General features: G+C 38.9%; 1 protein-coding gene across 1 annotated transcript in view; it reads left to right on the top strand.

The window, feature by feature from the left end:
• LOC126269187 (ralA-binding protein 1) overlaps positions 1-20,266 on the top strand; it is a 119,256-nt gene that overhangs the window by 65,679 nt on the left and 33,311 nt on the right. Inside the window, exons 5-6 of the mRNA XM_049973973.1 lie at positions 8,634-8,750; positions 8,886-9,030. Of these exons, the coding sequence (XP_049829930.1) occupies positions 8,634-8,750; positions 8,886-9,030 (262 nt within the window). The remainder of the gene's footprint in view (positions 1-8,633; positions 8,751-8,885; positions 9,031-20,266) is intronic.

Here is a 20,266-nt window from a genome sequence, read left to right as displayed (position 1 = left end):
TGTACAAATATTGAATAATTCAGACTATACAAACATGGCAAACACAAAATATTTCAATATTCTGAGAAGGAAATTTGCCACTCACCATATACGGAGATGCTGAGTCGCAGACAGGCACATCAAAAAGATTTTCACACTTAAAGCTTTCAGCCAATGGCCTTTGTCAACAATAGACACACACTCACTCACTCACTCAAACACTCGACTGCAGTCTCAGGCAACTGAAACCTCACTGGTGTGTGTGTGTGTGTGTGCGCGCGTGTGTGTGTGCGCGCGCGTGCGTGCGTGTGCATACACGCGTGTGCTCTCATGCGTATGTGTACATATGTATGTGTGTCTGTTGTTGACTAAGGTCATTGGCCGAAAGTTTTAAGTGTGAAAATCGTTTGGTTGTGCGTATCTGCAACTCAGCATCTACGCTGTATCATGAATTGCAACTTTTCTTCTCAGAATATTGTTAATTCCATCCTGGATTTTCCATTGTTTGAAAAAATATTTCACGATATTTATTTTTGTGTTGGGAGTGGGGGAACATTTTGTTCCCAGATGCAAAATGTCTGCCAACAATTTTTCAGTTAATAATACCATCACATTGTGTAAGCACACTAAGTCCAAACCCAAACGCAGAGAAATCATTGAAATATAACATATTTATTACAGACACCCATGTGCAGCCAGAAAAGAACTAACCTCCTGGATGGAGAGTGCAGCTTTTTATTCAACATCAAATATTCCACATTGCTTTTATATATATAAACATTGAATATTCCAGAATATACAAACATTACAAATGCTATATACTTCAAAAACATTCCAGAAATGATAAATACCAAATAAGAAGTAATTACTCATGCTCAGGTTTTAACTGCAAACCTGCAGCATGCCAGCCAGTGCCGCTAAACACTATGCCACATTGCTAGCACCACAGATTGTGGTGTTACTTCCTCTCATGGAAAAACAGTGACATACTGTTTCAGAAGTTCTTGTTGAACTCAGCTATACCACTCAGGATCTAGATCTTGTCAATTGTCTCAGTATGGTGACTGGCAAATCATTGTGCTTTGGTCATGTTGTTAAAACATCATCACTATGATGAGCATTGGATGTCCTGGTGATGAAGTGTTTCACATAGCCATCCCAAATTTCACCCTGTTGAAATGTGAGCAGTCTATCAATTGGCATTTGGTCTTCTGTTATGTAGCAGAAAGAATGGTGTAAAACCTGTAGTGTTTTGATTCACTGTGTTGTAAGTCAACATCATGATTGGGAGTACTGTATCCCAGTCTCTCTGTTTGACATCAGTGTACATTTGAGCATATCTGCAGATGTCTTATCAAACCATTCTTTGTTGTTTGTGTTCAGATGGTAGGTAGTCATCCTGTGGATGAAACTACCTCTGATACTTGTCTCGAATGGAAAAATTTTCCACAGTCAGAGACCATCACACGAGATCTTTCTGCTCCAAAATGTTGTCTTCTACTAGGAACCTTGCAATCAGGAGCTTAGGAAGTAAGCATAGCTTTGGTGGCAGTGTAGCTGGTGAGGTAATCGGTGCAGACTATTGTCCATTGATTCCCATTCATCAGCTTTTGGATCCCAGGAGATTGATCCCAATTTGGTGGAGTGGTGTTGTTGTAAGCAGTAGTAGTATGAGATGCCGTGAAGGTAAATGCAGCATGTACTTCTCTTGTTGGCATTCCTTACAGTAGCTCACGCAATGTCTTAATGAATCAGTAGAGATTTGGCCAGTGATACCTGGATCTGCTTCTGCCTAGAGTCCTCACATATCCCCTACGACCCGATGTAGGAGTATCATCTAAAACTTCAGGGTAACTGCCTTAGAGGAGCTAGGATGAGGAGTAACCATTCCTGCCCTATTGGTATCATAGTTACTCTTATATAATGCTCCATTTATTATTTCAAATTCTCTTTTGCTTGTTGCCTCCTCCTTCAAGGCCTCTATGTTTTCCAAATGTGCTGGATCTGCCCTCTGCTCAGCAGCAGTTTCATTTAATGCAACAACAATTGAGATTTCATTCACACCAAGGATTTCTTGAAGGGTGTCCAGTGTCCTTACATTTGCATCTCTTTTTATATATCATTGTGACTACTCCTGAAGCTGCAGTGTCTGTCTCACCAGTTGAACCAACAGATCCTTCAGACTAGCCACTGTGGTGAATAGTGGTCCATCACATTGTTGAATGGCTCACCAAATAAATAGGGCCAGAACTTGTTGATGGCCCAAACAATCTGCAAGGCATTCTTTCGATGGTTGCAGACTAGTTCATCCTGGACTCGGAGAGTACTCTGGAAAGCATAATTATACTGTCTGTCGGTGTGATGTTCTGCCTCGTAATTCTTGTGGTACATTTATTTATTTAGTATATGGCTAATACAGACATATCATGAAATTAAATTACATATTCATATGCAAATATTGACACACAAGAAACTTAAATTTGTCTTTACAACTCAATATCCAGTCCTTCAATCCAGTGCACTGCTTCTGGAGTTGCTAGCAGGAAGCCCTCTTTGGCAGCATGGTAGGCTCGAATCCTGCATTCACTGACAATGTGGTGAACAGTCTGGTATGGAGCCCTGCAGTCACAGGCTGGATCAGGCAGCTTCTTCCACTTAAGGAGAGCATCCCTGCATTGGCCATGGCTGGTACGGATTTTGTTGAGAGTAGTCCAGGTCTTGTGTGGTAGGTCGAATCCACTTGGAAGTTGAGCACTGGAGATGATGTTATGCAGGTGCACATCTGTCACTGCTTACCACGGACTTACCATTCTTCAAGAGGTTTGAAATCCTTAGGAATCGTGTCAGCAGCATCACACAGAGTTGGATGGCATGATTTCAGTCTCTTACGATTCAGAAGTGGCAGGTTGCTATGCACGGATAGGTTAGAATTCCTGGAGATCTTGTCGAATTATCTCATAAGGGCAGTACATCTGCGTAGATCAGGAGGCATTATACCAGTTAACAGTGGAAGCCAATAAACTGGAGTAGATTTGATTGCACCAGATATTATGCACATTGTCGTATTCAGCTGGGTATCAACAAGCCTTTTATGATGACTGTACAATGCTGGGGCAAGAGAAGATGGTAATGCTTCCTTAAGTACAAGGAAACATCTTGCTTGTGCCTTGTTCCACGAAAATTTGGCATGTGTCTGGAGTATTTCTTGCACGGGAAGTGCATTGGTACAGAAATCCTTCGCGATTTGTCAGTAGTAGAAACACATTCTGAGAAAACTTCTTACATTACAATTGTGCCAAGGAGATGGAAAATCTGTGACTCCTCTTATTTTCTCTGGACTGGGATGGCCTCCATTGCCATTCACTAGATTCCCAACATTTTTATTTCTTGGTCACCCAAGAGGCATGCTTCGTGTGGAGGCCTACAGTCTAATCACACTTTAGCATGGTTTTCAGATGGCCCAGGTGTTCTTCAAATGTGTTCAAAAAACCAACAGCATCTTCCAAATAGCAAAGACATGTCATCAATTTAAAATGTTGAAGCAGGTTGTCTACCATATATTCAAAGGTGACTAAAGCATTACACAGTCCAAACCGCATAACTTTAACTTCCTGGCAGATTAAACTGTGTGCATGACCGAGGCTTGAACTTGGGATCTTTGCCTTTCACAGGCAAGTGCACTTTTAATCTGCCAAGAAGTTTCATAACAGTACACACTCTGCTGTAGAGTAAAAGTTTCATTCTGGAATCGTAACTTCAACATCATAGAGGCCATTAGGAATTATGAAAGCAGTTTCTTCCTGGCCAGCCTTATCAACCTTGATTTTCCAGTAGTCAGCCTGCATGTCGATAGTTGAGAAATACTTTGCTCCTTTCAATCAGTCTATAGTATCATCAATGTGGAGCAATGAATAGACATCTTTCTTTGTGATTTTGTTCAGTCGTCAGTAGTTGGTGCAGAAATGCCATGTATCATACTACTCCTTCACAAAGACCACAGGTGAGGCAAGGACACTCTGAAGGTACAATGATGTCGTAACATCTTCTACACTTCCTTCTGGAATATCTGTCATTCAGCTGGTGACACTCTATATGAGTGCTGGCTGTTTAGTGCATGGTCACCACTGCTGGTACTGTGTTTTACTATGGGCTGCTTGGTTTGTCTTTTGTGTGCTCCAGATTTGAAAACATCCAAAAATTGACACAGACTGGTTACCATTCATCAGCATTGTTCCTTGGTTAAACTAGATCCTGTTGGCAGTTTGATATTTGTTTTCCCCCTGCATTGTCTATAGCACTAGCAGCAGAGCACAGTTCTTCATGACTGACACAAAGCTGTACTTTCCAGACTGGTTTGACTGTCCCTAAACATGTACAGTCTTGAATACAAAACCTGACCACCACAGAGTCTGTGTCTGAGTTGCTCACATAAGGCACCAATAAAACCAATTTCCCCTCTGAATTCTAAGTCAGGCCATCTGCATGATCTGGGAATAGTGTAGGATGCGGAAGTGTCTGGTGGGAAATGTCATTCCACTCAGGGTGTTACAGCGCACTATCTGCATGTGGTCTAGAATGTAGTGCAATGTAGACAAAAAGTCACAAGTTTTAGTCCACTCCTTTAATTTTTAAACTGCTGTTTGGCTGTCTGATGGAACCTCAGATATAATTTGCTTCACTTTCTAAACCAGCAATAATAACAAAACCTGCCAGAAACATTTATGTGAAAGAGTTTATGGCTGCACTGAGATCAGAATAGTCTATGCTCAAGAGTTTCCAGGCCCTACAGCAGCCACTGACCACGAGGCACATAGACCCTAGCTGCCATCCAGCCTGGTGGTCTTGGCGCAACATACCACAGCACACTTGGGGCATATTTCTACTTCCATGGACTTCATCTACATGTACGTCGATACTTCATAAGCCATTGTATGATGCGTGGCGGCTGGTATCCTGTACCACTACAAGCCTTTTTCTTTCCTGTTCCACTTGCAAATAGACCAAGGGAAAAGTGACAGTCTGTATGCCTCCTTATGAGTCCTAATTTCTCATATCTTCTCTTTGTGGGCCTTGCACACAATTTATGTTGGCAGCGGCAGAATTGTTTGGCAGTCAGCTTCAAATGTTTCTTGACAGTGTCTCTCAAAAAGAACATCGCCTTCCCTCCAGGGATTCCCATTTGGGTTCCCAAAGCATCTCCATAACACCTATATGTTGTTTGAACCTAATGATAACATATCTAGCAGCCCACCTCTGAATTGCTTCAATGTTTTCCTTCAATGTGATCTGGTATGGATCCCAAACATTTGAGCAGTACTGAATAATAAGTCGCACCAGTGTCCTACATGCAGTCTCCGTGACAGATGAACCACATTTTTCTAAAATTGTCTCAGTAAACCAAAGTTTACCATTCACCTTCCCTACCACAGTTCTCTCAACTCATTCGATTTCATATCATTTTGCAATGTTAGACCACTGTTAAGTAAATGACTTGACTGTGTGAAGCAGGACACTAGTAATTCTGTATCCAAACATTACAGCTTTTTCCTTCCTACTCATCTACATTAACTTACATTTGTCCACGTTTAGAGTTAGCTGTCACTCATTGCACCAACTAGAAATTTTGTGTAAGTCATCTTGTATCTTCCTGCAGTCACTCAAATTCGACACCTTACCATTGTAATGTACCCTCTTTCGTCCGGGGTGAAAATCAAATATCAAGCGACAAAATTTCAATTCATTTAAATGCTATTTCAAACCCTGAGATTATGATGATCAATTGACGACACCCCGCCAGCTTGGGTGGTCTGTATCTACAACAGACGATGTTAAGCTTAATGTTTAGACAAAAGAATGATACATCACAGAATACTAAAACTAATTAAAATACCTTACCTTTAGATGCTGAATTTGGTCTCATTGTCTTGATTCTCGCCATGGTGCGTTCCATCCATCTAACATTGTTAATATTAGGTCCGGGTCTTTGTGTGCTAATGAAAACTGGTACTCGCTTTTTGTTTTACTATTGATTCTTCATTTTTATTAATTTAACTTTTCACAATAATTTCCATCTTCAAATCACATACTATTTATAGATACTCTCTATATAAGACGACAACTTCCTTCCGTACTCCCATCAACAGTCCACCTCACAAAACCACGCTCTCCCCACAACAGTCCAACTAACTCACTCCAACCGTCACCTTAACAATGTCCGACTCTCTACCTTTCACACACGAATGTCTTTGGCTCATACTGGTGCCAACATATTCTCCAGAAGTAAACAAATAAAGTTCACATTATAGAATAATATAATAAAAAAAGATTTGGGCAAAATTAAATACTACATACAATAATATTAAATTAAAAAAATCATAGAAATGAAATTGGAGTACTGACCCTGCAAGGGCAGATGCGACTATAAGGGTGGTATCGCACTCTTCAGTAGTCCGTTACATTACACCATACACCAAAGTAGTATCAGTAAAACAACAGCAGTCCTACCACACTTCGCTGGGGCACCCCTGATGATTCCCTTGTCTCTGATGAACACTCGCTGTCAAGGACAATGTACTGGGTTCTATTACTTAGAAAGACTTCAAGCCGAGCCACTCACATATCTGTGAACTTATTCCATATGCTTTTACCTTTGTTAACAGTCTGCAATGGGAAATCATGTCAAATGCTTTCCGGAAAACTACACGTATGGAATGTGTCTGTTGCCCTTCATCCATAGTTCGCAGTATATCGTGAGAAAAGGGCAAACTGAGTTTTACATGAGCAATGCTCTCAAGAAAGTATATTATATTTGAACTGAGAATATGTTCAAGGATTCTGCAGCAGACCAAAGTTAGGGTTATTGGTCTGTAATTTTGCAGATCTGTTCTTTTACCCTTCTTGTATACTGGAATGACGTGCGCTTTTTCCAATGGCTTGGGACTTTGTGCTTCACAAGAGATTCATGATAAATGTAGGCTAGCTAAGGGGCAAGTGCTGTAGAGTACTCTTTGTAAAACTGAATTGGAATTTCATCTGGACCTGATGATTTATTTGCTTTCAAAACTTCCAGTTGTTTCTCTATGCCGGGGATGCTTCTTACTAACTTCTGATGTGACTTCTGGTCGCTTTTGGTAACTGTCTCAATAGTTCCTTGAAAAGTATGTCAGTAATTTCTTCTGTTGTTGTTCTCAAATGAAACAGATTCTCAATCTTTGTCTGATTGTCACTCGCTCATAAAACAAATTTTTTTCCAGTTAAGGAAAGAATGGTATAGGTGTCTGTAATTTTACATTTTGTGGCTGTCAGTATAATCAGTCCTCCTGGTTTCTTCAAGTAAAAGAAAAAGTAATGTTGGCATTGATGATATAGGTTTATTAATTACATTTTTGTCTTTAAGAAATCATTTTTGTGTCCACATCGGACACTCCCTGTAACCACTGCACAGGTGGAAGGACACTTTACAGCTGGAACATTGGTCATTGGTGGGAATTCATGAAGCTCTCCTATTGGAAATTTAACAAAACAATTTGTATAAGTCATTTTCAATAAATTTTCTGTCAGTATGCATAGGATAAGTAAAAAAATATTAAGTTCTAACAAAATGATGACATGTTGAAACAAATGTAATTTTCCTCACACACAATATTGAGACAAAAGTGTGAACTGAAAATAAATGGCTACATACACTGATAGAGAATTCAATATATATATATATATATATATATATATATATATATATTGAATTGGGATATGTGTGTGTGTGTGCGAGTGTACACCTGTCCTTTTTTCCCCCTAAGGGAAGTCTTTCCGCTCCCGGGATTGGAATGACTCCTTACCCTCTCCCTTAAAACCCACATCCTTTCATTTTTCCCTCTCCTTCCCTCTTTCCTGACGAAGCAACTGCCAGTTGCGAAAGCTCGTAATTCTGTGTGTGTGTTTGTGTGTTTTGTTCATGTGCCTGTCTGCCGGCGCTTTCCCGCTTGGTAAGTCTTGGAATCTTTGTTTTTAATATATTTTTCCCATGTGGAAGTTTCTTTCTATATATTAAAAACAAAGATTCCAAGACTTACCAAGCGGGAAAGCGCCGGCAGACAGGCACATGAACAAAACACACAAACACACACACAGAATTACCAGCCTTCGCAACCAATGGTTGCTTCTTCAGGAAGGAGAGGGAAAGACGAAAGGATGTGGGTTTTAAGGGAGAGGGTAAGGAGTCATTCCAATCCCGGGAGCGGAAAGACTTCCCATATTGTGTATATGCAGATGGATATGTGTGTGTGCGAGTGTACACCTGTCCTTTTTTTCCCCTAAGGGAAGTCTTTCCACTCCCGGGATTGGAATGACTCCTTACCCTCTCCCTTAAAACCCACATCCTTTCATCTTTCCCTCTCCTTCCTGAAGAAGCAACCATCGGTTGCGAAGGCTAGTAATTCTGTGTGTGTGTTTGTGTGTTTTGTTCATGTGCCTGTCTGCCGGCGCTTTCCCGCTTGGTAAGTCTTGGAATCTTTGTTTTTAATATATTTTTCCCATGTGGAAGTTTCTTTCTATTATAAGATTTAAGTGTCCTTTTTAACAGTTTCATAGTTATGTTCTATAAATTTTGACTGTTACTGAAAGGACAAATAAATTTTAAAAAAGTCACAATTTTACAGAGGAGCAACCTGTCTTTGGTGTCCCACTACACGTGGCTACAGAAAGAAGTCATTGTCATGATGGAGCGTATATTCCATTGGTGATCCGAGAATGCATTGATTACGTACAAGAAAATGGTTTGTCATTAGTCCTTTTTTACATGTATAAATGTGTTTTTGATATATATTAACATTTTTATATTATATTTGGAGTGCAAAATTATTTTGTGTAGGTTCTTTCACTAGTGTTATTAAATTGAGTTCATTTCTTAGGTCTTACCATGGACTCTATATACAAGCTCTCTGGAATTAAGTCCAAAGTTCAGTATCTTAGGAGATTATATAATCAAGGAGAATGTGTCCAACTGTCTGACTATGAGCCTCCAGTTGTTACAAGCCTTCTCAAACAATTTTTCAGGTAAGCTTGTTGTTAATCACAGTCTTAGAGTTTTTATCTTTACTGCCTTAACAATATTTTCTGTATTACCTTTTTCATTTTTTTGTCACACTAGTGACATTTTATAACCAAATTAGAATCAGTTTGATATGAAAATCAATTACGTTTCAAATTAAATCCAATTGAAATCATGAAGACTGTGGAAAACATATTTATTTTCAATTACAATGTAATAACAAAGATTGCATAGGTGATTTCTTCCTTTTTTTCCATCTCAATACTTGTAGATATCCCAGTGCATGTACTGTGTGCGGGCTAAGATGATTTCTCCATGCTGTGCCAGCTGCAGAGCAACAAGGACAGTTCCATAGTAGAACCATTACAACCCCTGAAGGTTTAGCAAACAGGGAAAGCATCGGTCTCTGGTGCTAGACTCAGCAAGTAGGGGACACAGGTGTTGGAGAGAGCTATTCTTTGTGCACTGTATGCTTCCTGGGGAGCCATTATTGGCCAGGCACACTCTTCAACATTTTTCTGCAAAGAACATCTTTGAAACATTTCCATGTCAGAAAGAGGATATGGTAAATAACATGGCCAATTTTCTGAGTCGTTCCTAAGAGAAAACTTTGTAGGGGAAATACAGCTCTCAAAACCTTTCTAAAGATATGGCGAGTCCCTGGAAATGACAGTCACGCACTTCGACTGCATGTTCGGCATCTAGCCGAACATTTTTCCCTTTTTTCTTTCCTTTTCTCTTTTTGTGTTACCACACTAGAAAACAGTGTGCAAAAAATGCCAAATATAAGACATCTGGCTTGGCTAGAGTATTGTGACGTAACATTTTTAGATGCAGGTTTCTGGAAGATGTGTTTCAGTACACTTGATTGGTAGGGCCACCTTTGTTTCTATGTTGGTAGGAGTGCAACAGTGTCTGCTTAATTTTGTCATTGGTGGAACAAAAATGGTACTTTCTGATTGTCAATTGGTGCTTGAGACATGGGAAATGTTTGCAGAACTTACAGACTCTGCACGGATTCTGTTCTTTAGTAGAGCATCTCCTGCCTCTAATTGCAGCAGAGTCATTTAGTGTTTTCCACTTGGAAGACACACTTTGAGTTCCGCACATAGCTGGAATATCCTTCAGTCAGGATGCCCCATACAGAACTGTTGCACAGTAGACTTGTGGACGATGCAGCAGTGGCATGCACAAAAGCATATGTAGTGAGCCATAGGCATCTCCCACAGCCAGCACATCCATTCTCCAATGATCATGAAATTTATGGGCAACACTGGTAGTATGGATCACAATCTTTGACATTCAATTCACAGCTAGTCACCACTGTGCATAATCCAGGACACTATGTGATTGCCTGCAACTGTTGATCCATTGTTGGGCCGAAAATTAGTGTGTATCAATTCTAAGACTTACCAAGCGGGAAAGCGCCGGCAGACAGGCACATGAACAAAACACACAAACACACACACAGAATTACAAGCTTTCGCAACTGGCAGTTGCTTCGTCAGGAAGGAAGGAAGGAGAGGGAAAAATGAAAGGGTGTGGGTTTTAAGGGAGAGGGTAAGGAGTCATTCCAATCCCGGGAGCGGAAAGACTTCCCTTAGGGGAAAAAAAAGGACAGGTATACACTCGCACACACACATACACACACATATCCATCCGCACATACACAGACACAAGCAGACATATTTAAAGGCAAAGAGAATATGTCTGCTTGTGTCTGTGTATGTGCGGATGGATATGTGTGTGTGTGTGTGTGTGCGAGTGTATACCTGTCCTTTTTTTTCCCCTAAGGGAAGTCTTTCCGCTCCCGGGATTGGAATGACTCCTTACCCTCTCCCTTAAAACCCACACCCTTTCATTTTTCCCTCTCCTTCCTTCCTTCCTGACGAAGCAACTGCCAGTTGCGAAAGCTTGTAATTCTGTGTGTGTGTTTGTGTGTTTTGTTCATGTGCCTGTCTGCCGGCGCTTTCCCGCTTGGTAAGTCTTGGAATCTTTATTTTTAATATATTTTTCCCATGTGGAAGTTTCTTTCTGTTTTATTTACATGTGTATCAATTCTGTTACACACAGTTTAGTTAGTGCATTTCATTGGGGGAGAGACCTAAATAGATAGTTAACTAGCATCATTTCTCACTCTCTTTAATAGCAAGTGATGGTTTCACAATTTGTTCACCACATTTTTATCAGTGTAGTTCATGTTCAGCTCATGCTTCTGCAAATGACTACATATTGCTATTAGGGGACTTCAGAATTAAGTTATGCATATCATCCCATACTAAGATCATTGTGGGACAAGAGCAGCACATGTCAGAAGTGAGTATGTGTTCTGGGTTTGCTGCAGAGATAGTTCTGCCGCATAATGGATAAAGGGTGCATCACAGTGTGTGAGTGAAATGACACAGTGACTGGAAATATATTCTAAACTTGAAGCACACGTGGCAAAATGTCTAAATTTCTAAGTATCACACAGATTAACTATGAAATTCTGGTGGTATATAGACCAAATGCAATGTTGCATCCAGCCATGGTGAAATGGTGACAAAATTTGACCAAGAATGCAAAGACGGGGGTGATGCTGATCAGGAAGGAAGGCTCATCAACATTGACCACAGACAATAATTTTAAGGCAGTTGAAGAACTGTTACTATCGCAGATTTTTCCAGTGATAGGGATATTCATTAGCAGTTCTTGAATGGCTCTGTGACCATGGAGTCGATTTATATTGTTGAGAAATTGAACAATTGGTAGAATCATCTGACTATTATGTATAGAGACATTGTTACTATGTTGCACTGAATAAAAGTTACTTAGCCTGCCATAATAATGAGTAACTTACTTTTTGAAGTTCCCAGTAAATGAAAAGAGAATATTTTTCAAGATTTTCATTGTAAATAACAATGTGAGTTGGTTATCAATGTGCTTTATTGTTGTGTGTTTCTGAGCCAAACTAAAGTTCATGATGATAGATAAACCAATTTTTTGTGTAGTATTACAATATTGCAAACCCTTGGTGGTACACAAGTAATAGAATGGGTTAAGATAACCTGTCACCATATGGTAAAGGCATAAGTAGTTGGTAAGCCTATAAATAAGAACTTAATTATGAGAACATCACAGATCAATTTATAAAATTCCATTCTTCTTCAGAGCCCATTGATTGACAGTTACATTGTCACAGCAGAATGGCCCAATTGAGGTCAGGAGTTGTGTTTGGTGGAGCAGGTGATGTGAAGAAGAAATTGTGAAGTGAAGGGATAGTAAATGTTGACAGGTTCAAAGAGAGAAATGTTATGAACTTAAGTTGACTTACTTTGCATATTTTCATTTTGTGATATATTGTGAGAGGGTAATAATTGTGTTAGGGTTCTCTTCAACATTAAATAAGATAATCAGAAAAGAATTTAACAAAAATGTTGAAATTTTTATTGGGGGAAGAAAATATTCATACATGATTTTAAAGAAATTTTCATGATAATACTGAATAATATTTGCATTAGTTTATATTTTAAAAAGAAATCTGCCTGTAAACCATGAAATAACATTAACTCCAAATAAATAAATACATTAGTATATTACTGTCTTCCAAGCCAATAAATAACAATAAATGTTTCTTAAATTTTCCATTTTTTAAATTTTTTATGAGAACTGATCTTTTGGGATAAGCTTGCAGTATACATTTGAAAATATTTTTTTTCCCTTTGTCCAAGTTTTAATAAGCTGAAGATTTTCTCCACAATGCTTCCAATGAATGAGTGGGTGGGTTGTTACTGTCCAGGATGGGAAGCTGAGTACTCAAACCCAGGTATAAAACTAGAGAAAAATAAATCTTTTTTTTCCTCAGGACACTTCATCCATAAGGTTCATCACTAAGTGCAGTTTTCTTTTACAGTTCTAGGCACATTTGTTGAATTCAGGAATGCCTCTTGAATTTCCCATTTTAACAAGAATTTTCTGTTTTGTGACCACTGTAATTGCACAATGTTGGTGTATGAATCCTGTTACATTTTGTAATATTCTTTTAAAAAATAAGTCCCTGTCGCAAGCAAGGCGCAAATGGAATCACAAGGGAAAGGATGGATAAAAGTTGAAAATCTCTTATTTAATTTTTTACAAAATCTCTTACTTTCTGCAAGTACCATACTCTTTCTTATGTATGAATGATTTTTGTTTTGTAATGGACATACATCAGAATAGAGGTGCAACTTTTTAATGGTTTTCACTAATATTACTGTGAATATAATCCAAAAGAAAAGAACATAGTTCATTTTTTCCTTCCTTGAAACCCCTTCTTGGTAAATGTACAAGGAGCAGTCAAATGGAAATAAGACAGATGGAAAAAATAAACTGTTTATTATTTCAAAAGTAATTACCATAGCTATTAATAGATTTATTCCACTGTGCCTTCAAGGACAAAGGTTTGCAGTTGCCTGCAGTGTCATGATTGTACCCAGGCCTTCACCTCTTCATCCAATGCAAATGCCTTTCTTCAGGACTCCAAAAATATGTAAATTGCATGGGTAGAGATTGGGAGTGTATGTAGGATGTATAGAGACTTACAAGCAATTATAGTTGAAATGATGTGTTGGTCTCCTCTCATGTTGGCGAGATTGTTTTGCTTATGCTGCAGAAGTTTTGCAGGGATACCTTACATATTCTCCCTATGTCCAGATTCCCCCGCACCTTCCACATTGCCCCCCCCCCCCCTCCCCCTCCTCCCATCCTTATGTCATTTCTGCATTTTTGGAGTCCTGAAGGTAGACGTTCTTGACAGCCAATTTACTTCAGATGAGGTGCACACCTGGGTAAAATCGTGCTTCTGTAGGCAAACCCAAACATTTTCCCCGAAGGCACTAACCATCTTGCCTTTCATTGGGATAAACATATTAACAGTTATAGTGATTACTTTTGAAGCAATAAACAGTTTACTTCCAGTTTTTTCATCTATCTCATTTTCACTCCAATGCCTCCTATAGATTTGACAGCTGTCATCCTGGAGATTATGAATGCAAAATACATTAACCCACAGGAATAAGGGAGAGTGGCAAGCTCTCCATTTAGTCAAATACCAAGCAGGCTATATCACCTTCCTGTATACATTTTTCACTGCGTATTTTCATAGATTAATAAAATCCTGCCTTATGCATTGCTAACTCTGATTTAGCAGATTTAAATTCAAAGGTGACTTAATATTTACTCCTAGTTCTTTGCAAAGAAGCTTTCCAAAATGGAAAGGAAAATTTTACTAACATTTAACTGTTCTCTGATAAAACTGCATATTCACTGTAAATAGTATGCATTTCAGAATTGAAGCCTCTTATATCCAAAGGTGCTTCTCCTTGAGATGCTGATATGTGGACATGTTTTCGTGTGATAGAATACATATTCATGTAAGCCTGATAAAGGCCGGCCGGAGTGGCCGAGCGATTCTAGGCGCTACAGTTTGGAACCGCGCGACCGCTACGGTCACAGGTTCGAATCCTGCCTTGGGTGTGGATGTGTGTGATACCCTTAGGTTAGTTAGTTTTAAGTAGTTCTAAGTTCTAGGGGACTGATGACCAAAGAAGTTAAGTCCCATAGTGCTCAAAGCCATTTGAGCCAAGCCTGATAAGGACGTGAGTCTGTGAACACCTTTTTGTGTGACAGCATGCATATTCATAAGAGTTTCTACTTATGTTGCTCTGAATACTCCCAGTCAGCACAGAGTACTTGTAAGAGATACTTCTTTGACTCTTTGTCAGTCGTTCTTTGTCGTAATCGTGAGAATGTCATTGTGTGGCTGAATGATGTTCAATGAGCCATTGAAGATCAAGGTCTTGTTTGTTTTTGCGTGATAAGTCATGGAACATTTCAAAAATTACAAGTCTTTCCTCTTTGCCAGCTTGACAGTTACATTGAAGTTTGCAGATAAAATAAACAACTACTTGCTACATAAAGCAACTTACTTTTAATGCAAATGTTGTTAAAAAGATCCTTACCCACAGTTTCCTGCAACAGATTTTGCTTATGTGGACAATAGCAACAAGCATGAACAAAAATGTCCTTAGGCTGTGGACACACCGAAGGAACAAGAACTAAAAATATTAATATTAGTAGGCATGGCACAAACAACACAGCACAGAAACATTTCAGATTGACAACAGCCCCCCCCCCCCCCCCCCCCCAAGGCAAGTTTGACAATGATGGTATCTCATAGTTAACTTGTAGTTTGTCTAAATCTGTCTACATGGACCAAAGATGCAGAAATTTTAAAATGATGTATTCCAAGCACCTTAGGTAGTACACACTCCACATTTGCAGATCATCTCCAAAATAATATTGAAACCCATCCCAAATTCCTCAGAAGAAGCAATGTTCTCTACCACAGACAGGCAATAGGGGATAAGAAAAGCAACTATATCCATTCAGTGAACACAAGATGGATAATCTTCATGAGAACTATGCAGAATACAACGTCCATAGGCTTCTTCTAGAACTGGAACAACAGGTGACAAATATACATTCTCAAGTTCAGATTGTATGGTTTTCTCTTTGTAAACTCCTCTCTCTCTCTCTCTCTCTCTCTCTCTCTCTCTCTCTCTCTCTCTCTCTCTCTCTCTCTCTATGTATCTATCTATCTGGGAATGGTTTGGATTGATTTCACTGCATTGTTATTACATTAACTTACAAAATATGGTTAGAATTTGAAAAAAAAAAAAACTTTTTTTTTTTCCTTTGAGACCTGAGCATTGATCCTGGTCTAGCCAACATCAGCTGGATTAGCCATAGCTTTTGCAAATCACTCTAGTCAGACACTTGGACGATTCTAACAACAGGCCATGACTGTCAGGATAACTTCATTATTAATTAATATGAAATTAATATCTTGCAACAAACACATTATTCCCATCAACATTTTTACAACATATTATTTCAGTTATTGGTTTTGAGGTCTATTGCAGATTGCTCCCAGTTTCCTTAGGAATCATTGAAACATTTTAGAGATGATATCAGTCGTTACAAGAAATGCTGTGTCCTTTATGTTGCTGTATTGACACCATCATGATTTTTTTGGAACAGCCCACATATACTTGCACATTATTAATTCCAGGGAAGCAATTATGACAAGGATGGCCTCTATTTCCAGCTGGCGTAACCATGTGATACCTGTGCTCTGGATATTGTACTTTAGATTCTTTTGAGCTGCTTATCATTGATTTTTTTCATGACATGGGACTAGCACATCAGTTAACAGGCATGAGCTCCCTTTTATTTGCACTGTACCAGTTCCAGATATAAGTTGACGCTTCTGTTTGTATTCTTATTCTTCTTCATTATTCTTGAATAGCTTGCTTAGGATCATGCATAATTAACACTTGTTGGCCTTCCTTTTATCTCATTATTCTTTCATGCACAACAAGTGACAGTGTTTCCATTGTTCAGTTCATACCTGCTAGTTTCGTCCTTCCCTCTTCTTCCTTGTAACCGTGTGTTAGTGTAATTTTTCTAATTCCTTCTAGATCCAGTAAATTTTGTGATCCAAATTCATAAGGTCTTTTTTTGTTTTGTTTGTATCAGTTCAGTTTAGTAACCTAATTTTTCAAGAATGTTTGAATCTGACGAGTTAGCCTGTATTGGTCTATTCTTTGTGTGTGTCCTATTAGCTTCATTACTTTTCAGAGATTGGGTTATCTAGTTTAATTCCTGTATGTTTAGTGGTTATGACTCTGGCTTCTGTTGGAAAGAAAAGAAATTGAATCTATCTAACAATATTGTGGTTTTTCACAGTTAAGTAATTTAGAAAAGTATTGAGATTAGATTTCACAATTTTTACTATTATTGAGGGCAATTTGAATTGCTGTGTGGGTGAGGTGTATTTAATCAATTTTTTTTGAATGTTCAGTAGAAACCCCTTCAATTATTTTCATTCAGCTATGCTTCTGCTTCTTCTAATTTTGCATCTTCATTTTATCTGTGAATTTTTCTTCTAGGTTTTGTAACCATTTCCCAGACATCCTTGAGACATTTTATCATCATTTGATTTTTGTTGCATGACCATTTATGCCATGCTTTTTGTCTCAGTTCTATAAATTGATTACATTCGACTGTCCACACGTTTCTGGCTGTGTTTGTATAATATTTTAAACTGTTTCTTGTTGTAATATTGTTAAATTTTCACTCGTTCATCAACAGTGCTTGTAGTTGTGTAGTAAATGCTGTATTCATTTGTAAGCATGACTTTTGCCTGCAATCATAAGAAGAGTCATTTCTTCCAACCTGCAAGACATTTTAAAATGTATATGTGCTAATCATCGAGATTTAGTGCATGGACTGCATGATCGGTAACCAGAGAAAATTAGAGCACCAAGTTTGCTGAAAACTCAGACATTCTAAAAATCTTCATGGACAGAGTAAGAAAAATTATCCTATATACATTATTCATTTTTGTGGCTTTAGTATTTGTAAGTTGTATTGTATTTTTCTTACACTATGAGGGAGACTGTTCATGGTACCAATTCAGTTTCAACAAGAATCCATGCTTTTAATTCCAGTAGTGCAAGTAGTAATTATCTCTCATTATGTAAATTTCATGCTTATTCATACTCTTTGCCGGCTGGAGTGGCCGTGCGGTTCTGGGCGCTACAGTCTGGAGCCGAGCGACCGCTACGGTCGCAGGTTCGAATCCTGCCTCGGGCATGGATGTGTGTGATGTCCTTAGGTTAGTTAGGTTTAATTAGTTCTAAGTTCTAGGCGACTGGTGACCTCAGAAGTTAAGTCACATAGTGCTCAGAGCCATTTGAACCATTCATATTCTTTGTGTTAGCTGTGGGCTGCCTCCCAGCATGGTTATTCCAAAAATGACCAACAGACTAACACGTCATTTGTTCTTGTAATGCCAAAATTTTATTTTGTGTGTCTCTCTGTCCCACAGTTATGTCCAGACTTAATTAAAAACTCTGTTATGCCAATTCCAATGAAAATGGCTCTCATCCTACTGTTAACATGGTTTTCCAACTGGCACCTCTGATAACTTCAGATGAAAATTTATTTCTAGATTCTTTGTCTGTTGCTTGATCACGTAGCACCAGATACTCAATGCAAATATGTTCATTTATAGGATTTTAAAACATCAGTGACTTATGACAATTACAATTAATGTTAATAAGGCTTCTGGGGGAGAAGGTAAGAGGAGACTTTTGAAAGGTATGGGTTTCTGTCCTCATGTGATCATTAAAGGCTTTTGTAGTATTTAACAGGATTTTCACCTCTGACAATATATGTGTCAACTCAATCTTGAAACTGGTATCAGTTTTACTCAGTTATTAATATATCCATGTCATAACAGCACTTAAGTCCTAATCTGAAAACAGGATCATCAATGAAATACAACATTTAGTACTGAAAGCATGTTTATTATGAACACAAAATACAACTAGAACAGAGCTGACCTCCTGGGAGGAGAGTGCAGCTATTTATCAAAGTCAAAGTAATCCCACACCCAGGAAATGAGTGCAGTGGAGCAGATGCAGGAATCGTTCACTGCCAGTCTGGACAAGATCCTAGTGGAGGTGGATTGCCATTGCCTTCCCCCAACTGGCTACAAAGTGTCAAGTGTGTATCTGTGTCATATGGATCAGTGTGTGTACAATGTAGTATGGATGATAGGAGGGGAGAGGGTGAAACCTGTCACTTTTTCATAGCACACTCCTCTCAAATAGCACCGAGAGGGTGGACAGATCACCAGGAACAGTGCCATGTGCCCCAACATCATGAGACACAGCAGAGAGATTTCGAATTAAATCCAGGACATTAGCACAAAGACTGGTAATCAGGAGCTTCATGGAACCACCTTTCCTCCTCTTGCCACCCAAATACTGTCAAAGAAAATTTTTCACCAACAGGATTTGAATTGGCTTGCCTCAGGTCAAGCACCACCACACAACCATGTGTCAGTGATCTCAGCTATTGAGATGGGTGCAGTTGTTTATATAAACATTGAATATTCCAGAATGGTAATATCTGTACAAATGTTGAATATTCAGGAATATACAAACATTACAGCATAAGATATTTCAAGAACTTTCCAAAAATGATAAATGCAAATTAATAAATAATTGCTGATGGATGAGTTGGAACTGGCAACCTCCAGTACACCGGCTAAGGATGCCAATCACTATGCCATACTACATACACTGCAGCTCATGGCGTTGTACCCTGTCCTGAAGATTCAGTGACCTGATGTTTCAGAAATTCTCATTGGAGCCAGCTACAGCACCCTAGATCTAGATATTGTCAGTGATCTTCTGTATGTGGTCCTGGTAGATCCTCACATTCTAGTCATGTTGTTAGATCCTCTCCACTATGGTGAACATCATAGGTAGCCCATCCCATTGAAAATTCACAATTGTTGATTAGGTCTTCAGTTTCCTGGAATCTCTTATCATTGATCTGCACCTCTGGGCTGCAATAGAGTTTCAAACAGAGATCATGTGGACAATTCCTTGGTGTTCAGGCTCCATATGCAAGCCACCTGCTTTACTTTCCAATCTTGATCATGAAGCATTTTTATGTAGTCATCTTGAGTGTCATCCGGTTGAAACAGGGACACTGTATCCATTCTCATTTCAGCTTCATGATCATCTAGCAGAAAGAACAATGTGAAACATATAGTGTTTTGCACACTGTGTTGTATGCAAATGTCACAATAGACAGTGTTATATTCCAATTGATCTGTTCTGCATCAACATACATCGAGAGCATATCTGATGGTTTCTTAAAATATTCTATGAGGTATTTATCTGTGAATGGTAGGCAGTTGTCATCCTGTGGGTGATTTCACAGCATTATTATGTCTGATACTATTCTCAACTGTAAAACTTTTCTGTAATCAGAGATCAACACATGGGCTGTGCACTGTGCTTTAAAATTATGTCCTCCACAAGGAATTTTGCAATTTCAGGAGCTACAGCAGTCACTACAGCTTTACTGACAAATTAGCAGTGCATTGATTGATTTCTTGACTGGGGGAATCTCCTCAAGATGTTGACTCCAATTCCGTGGAATAGCACTGCTGCAGTTGGAATTGGTGTCAGATGCATTGGAGGTAACTGTGGCACATGCTCCCGTTGTTGACATTCCTTGAAAGACAGTCAACGTACATGTTTGCATCCACTTCAATGTACCACTGGGACTTTGCACTCCTGAAGCCTTAGTGTTCATCCTGCCATTTGACCCACTGGATCTTCAGGCTAGTCAGCCAGC

This window comes from Schistocerca gregaria, chromosome 1 (assembly GCF_023897955.1).
Source record: "Schistocerca gregaria isolate iqSchGreg1 chromosome 1, iqSchGreg1.2, whole genome shotgun sequence".
Classification (NCBI taxonomy): domain Eukaryota; kingdom Metazoa; phylum Arthropoda; class Insecta; order Orthoptera; family Acrididae; genus Schistocerca; species Schistocerca gregaria.
The sequence above is the reverse complement of the archived record's forward strand: the minus strand, read 5'-3'. Positions and strand labels throughout refer to the sequence as shown.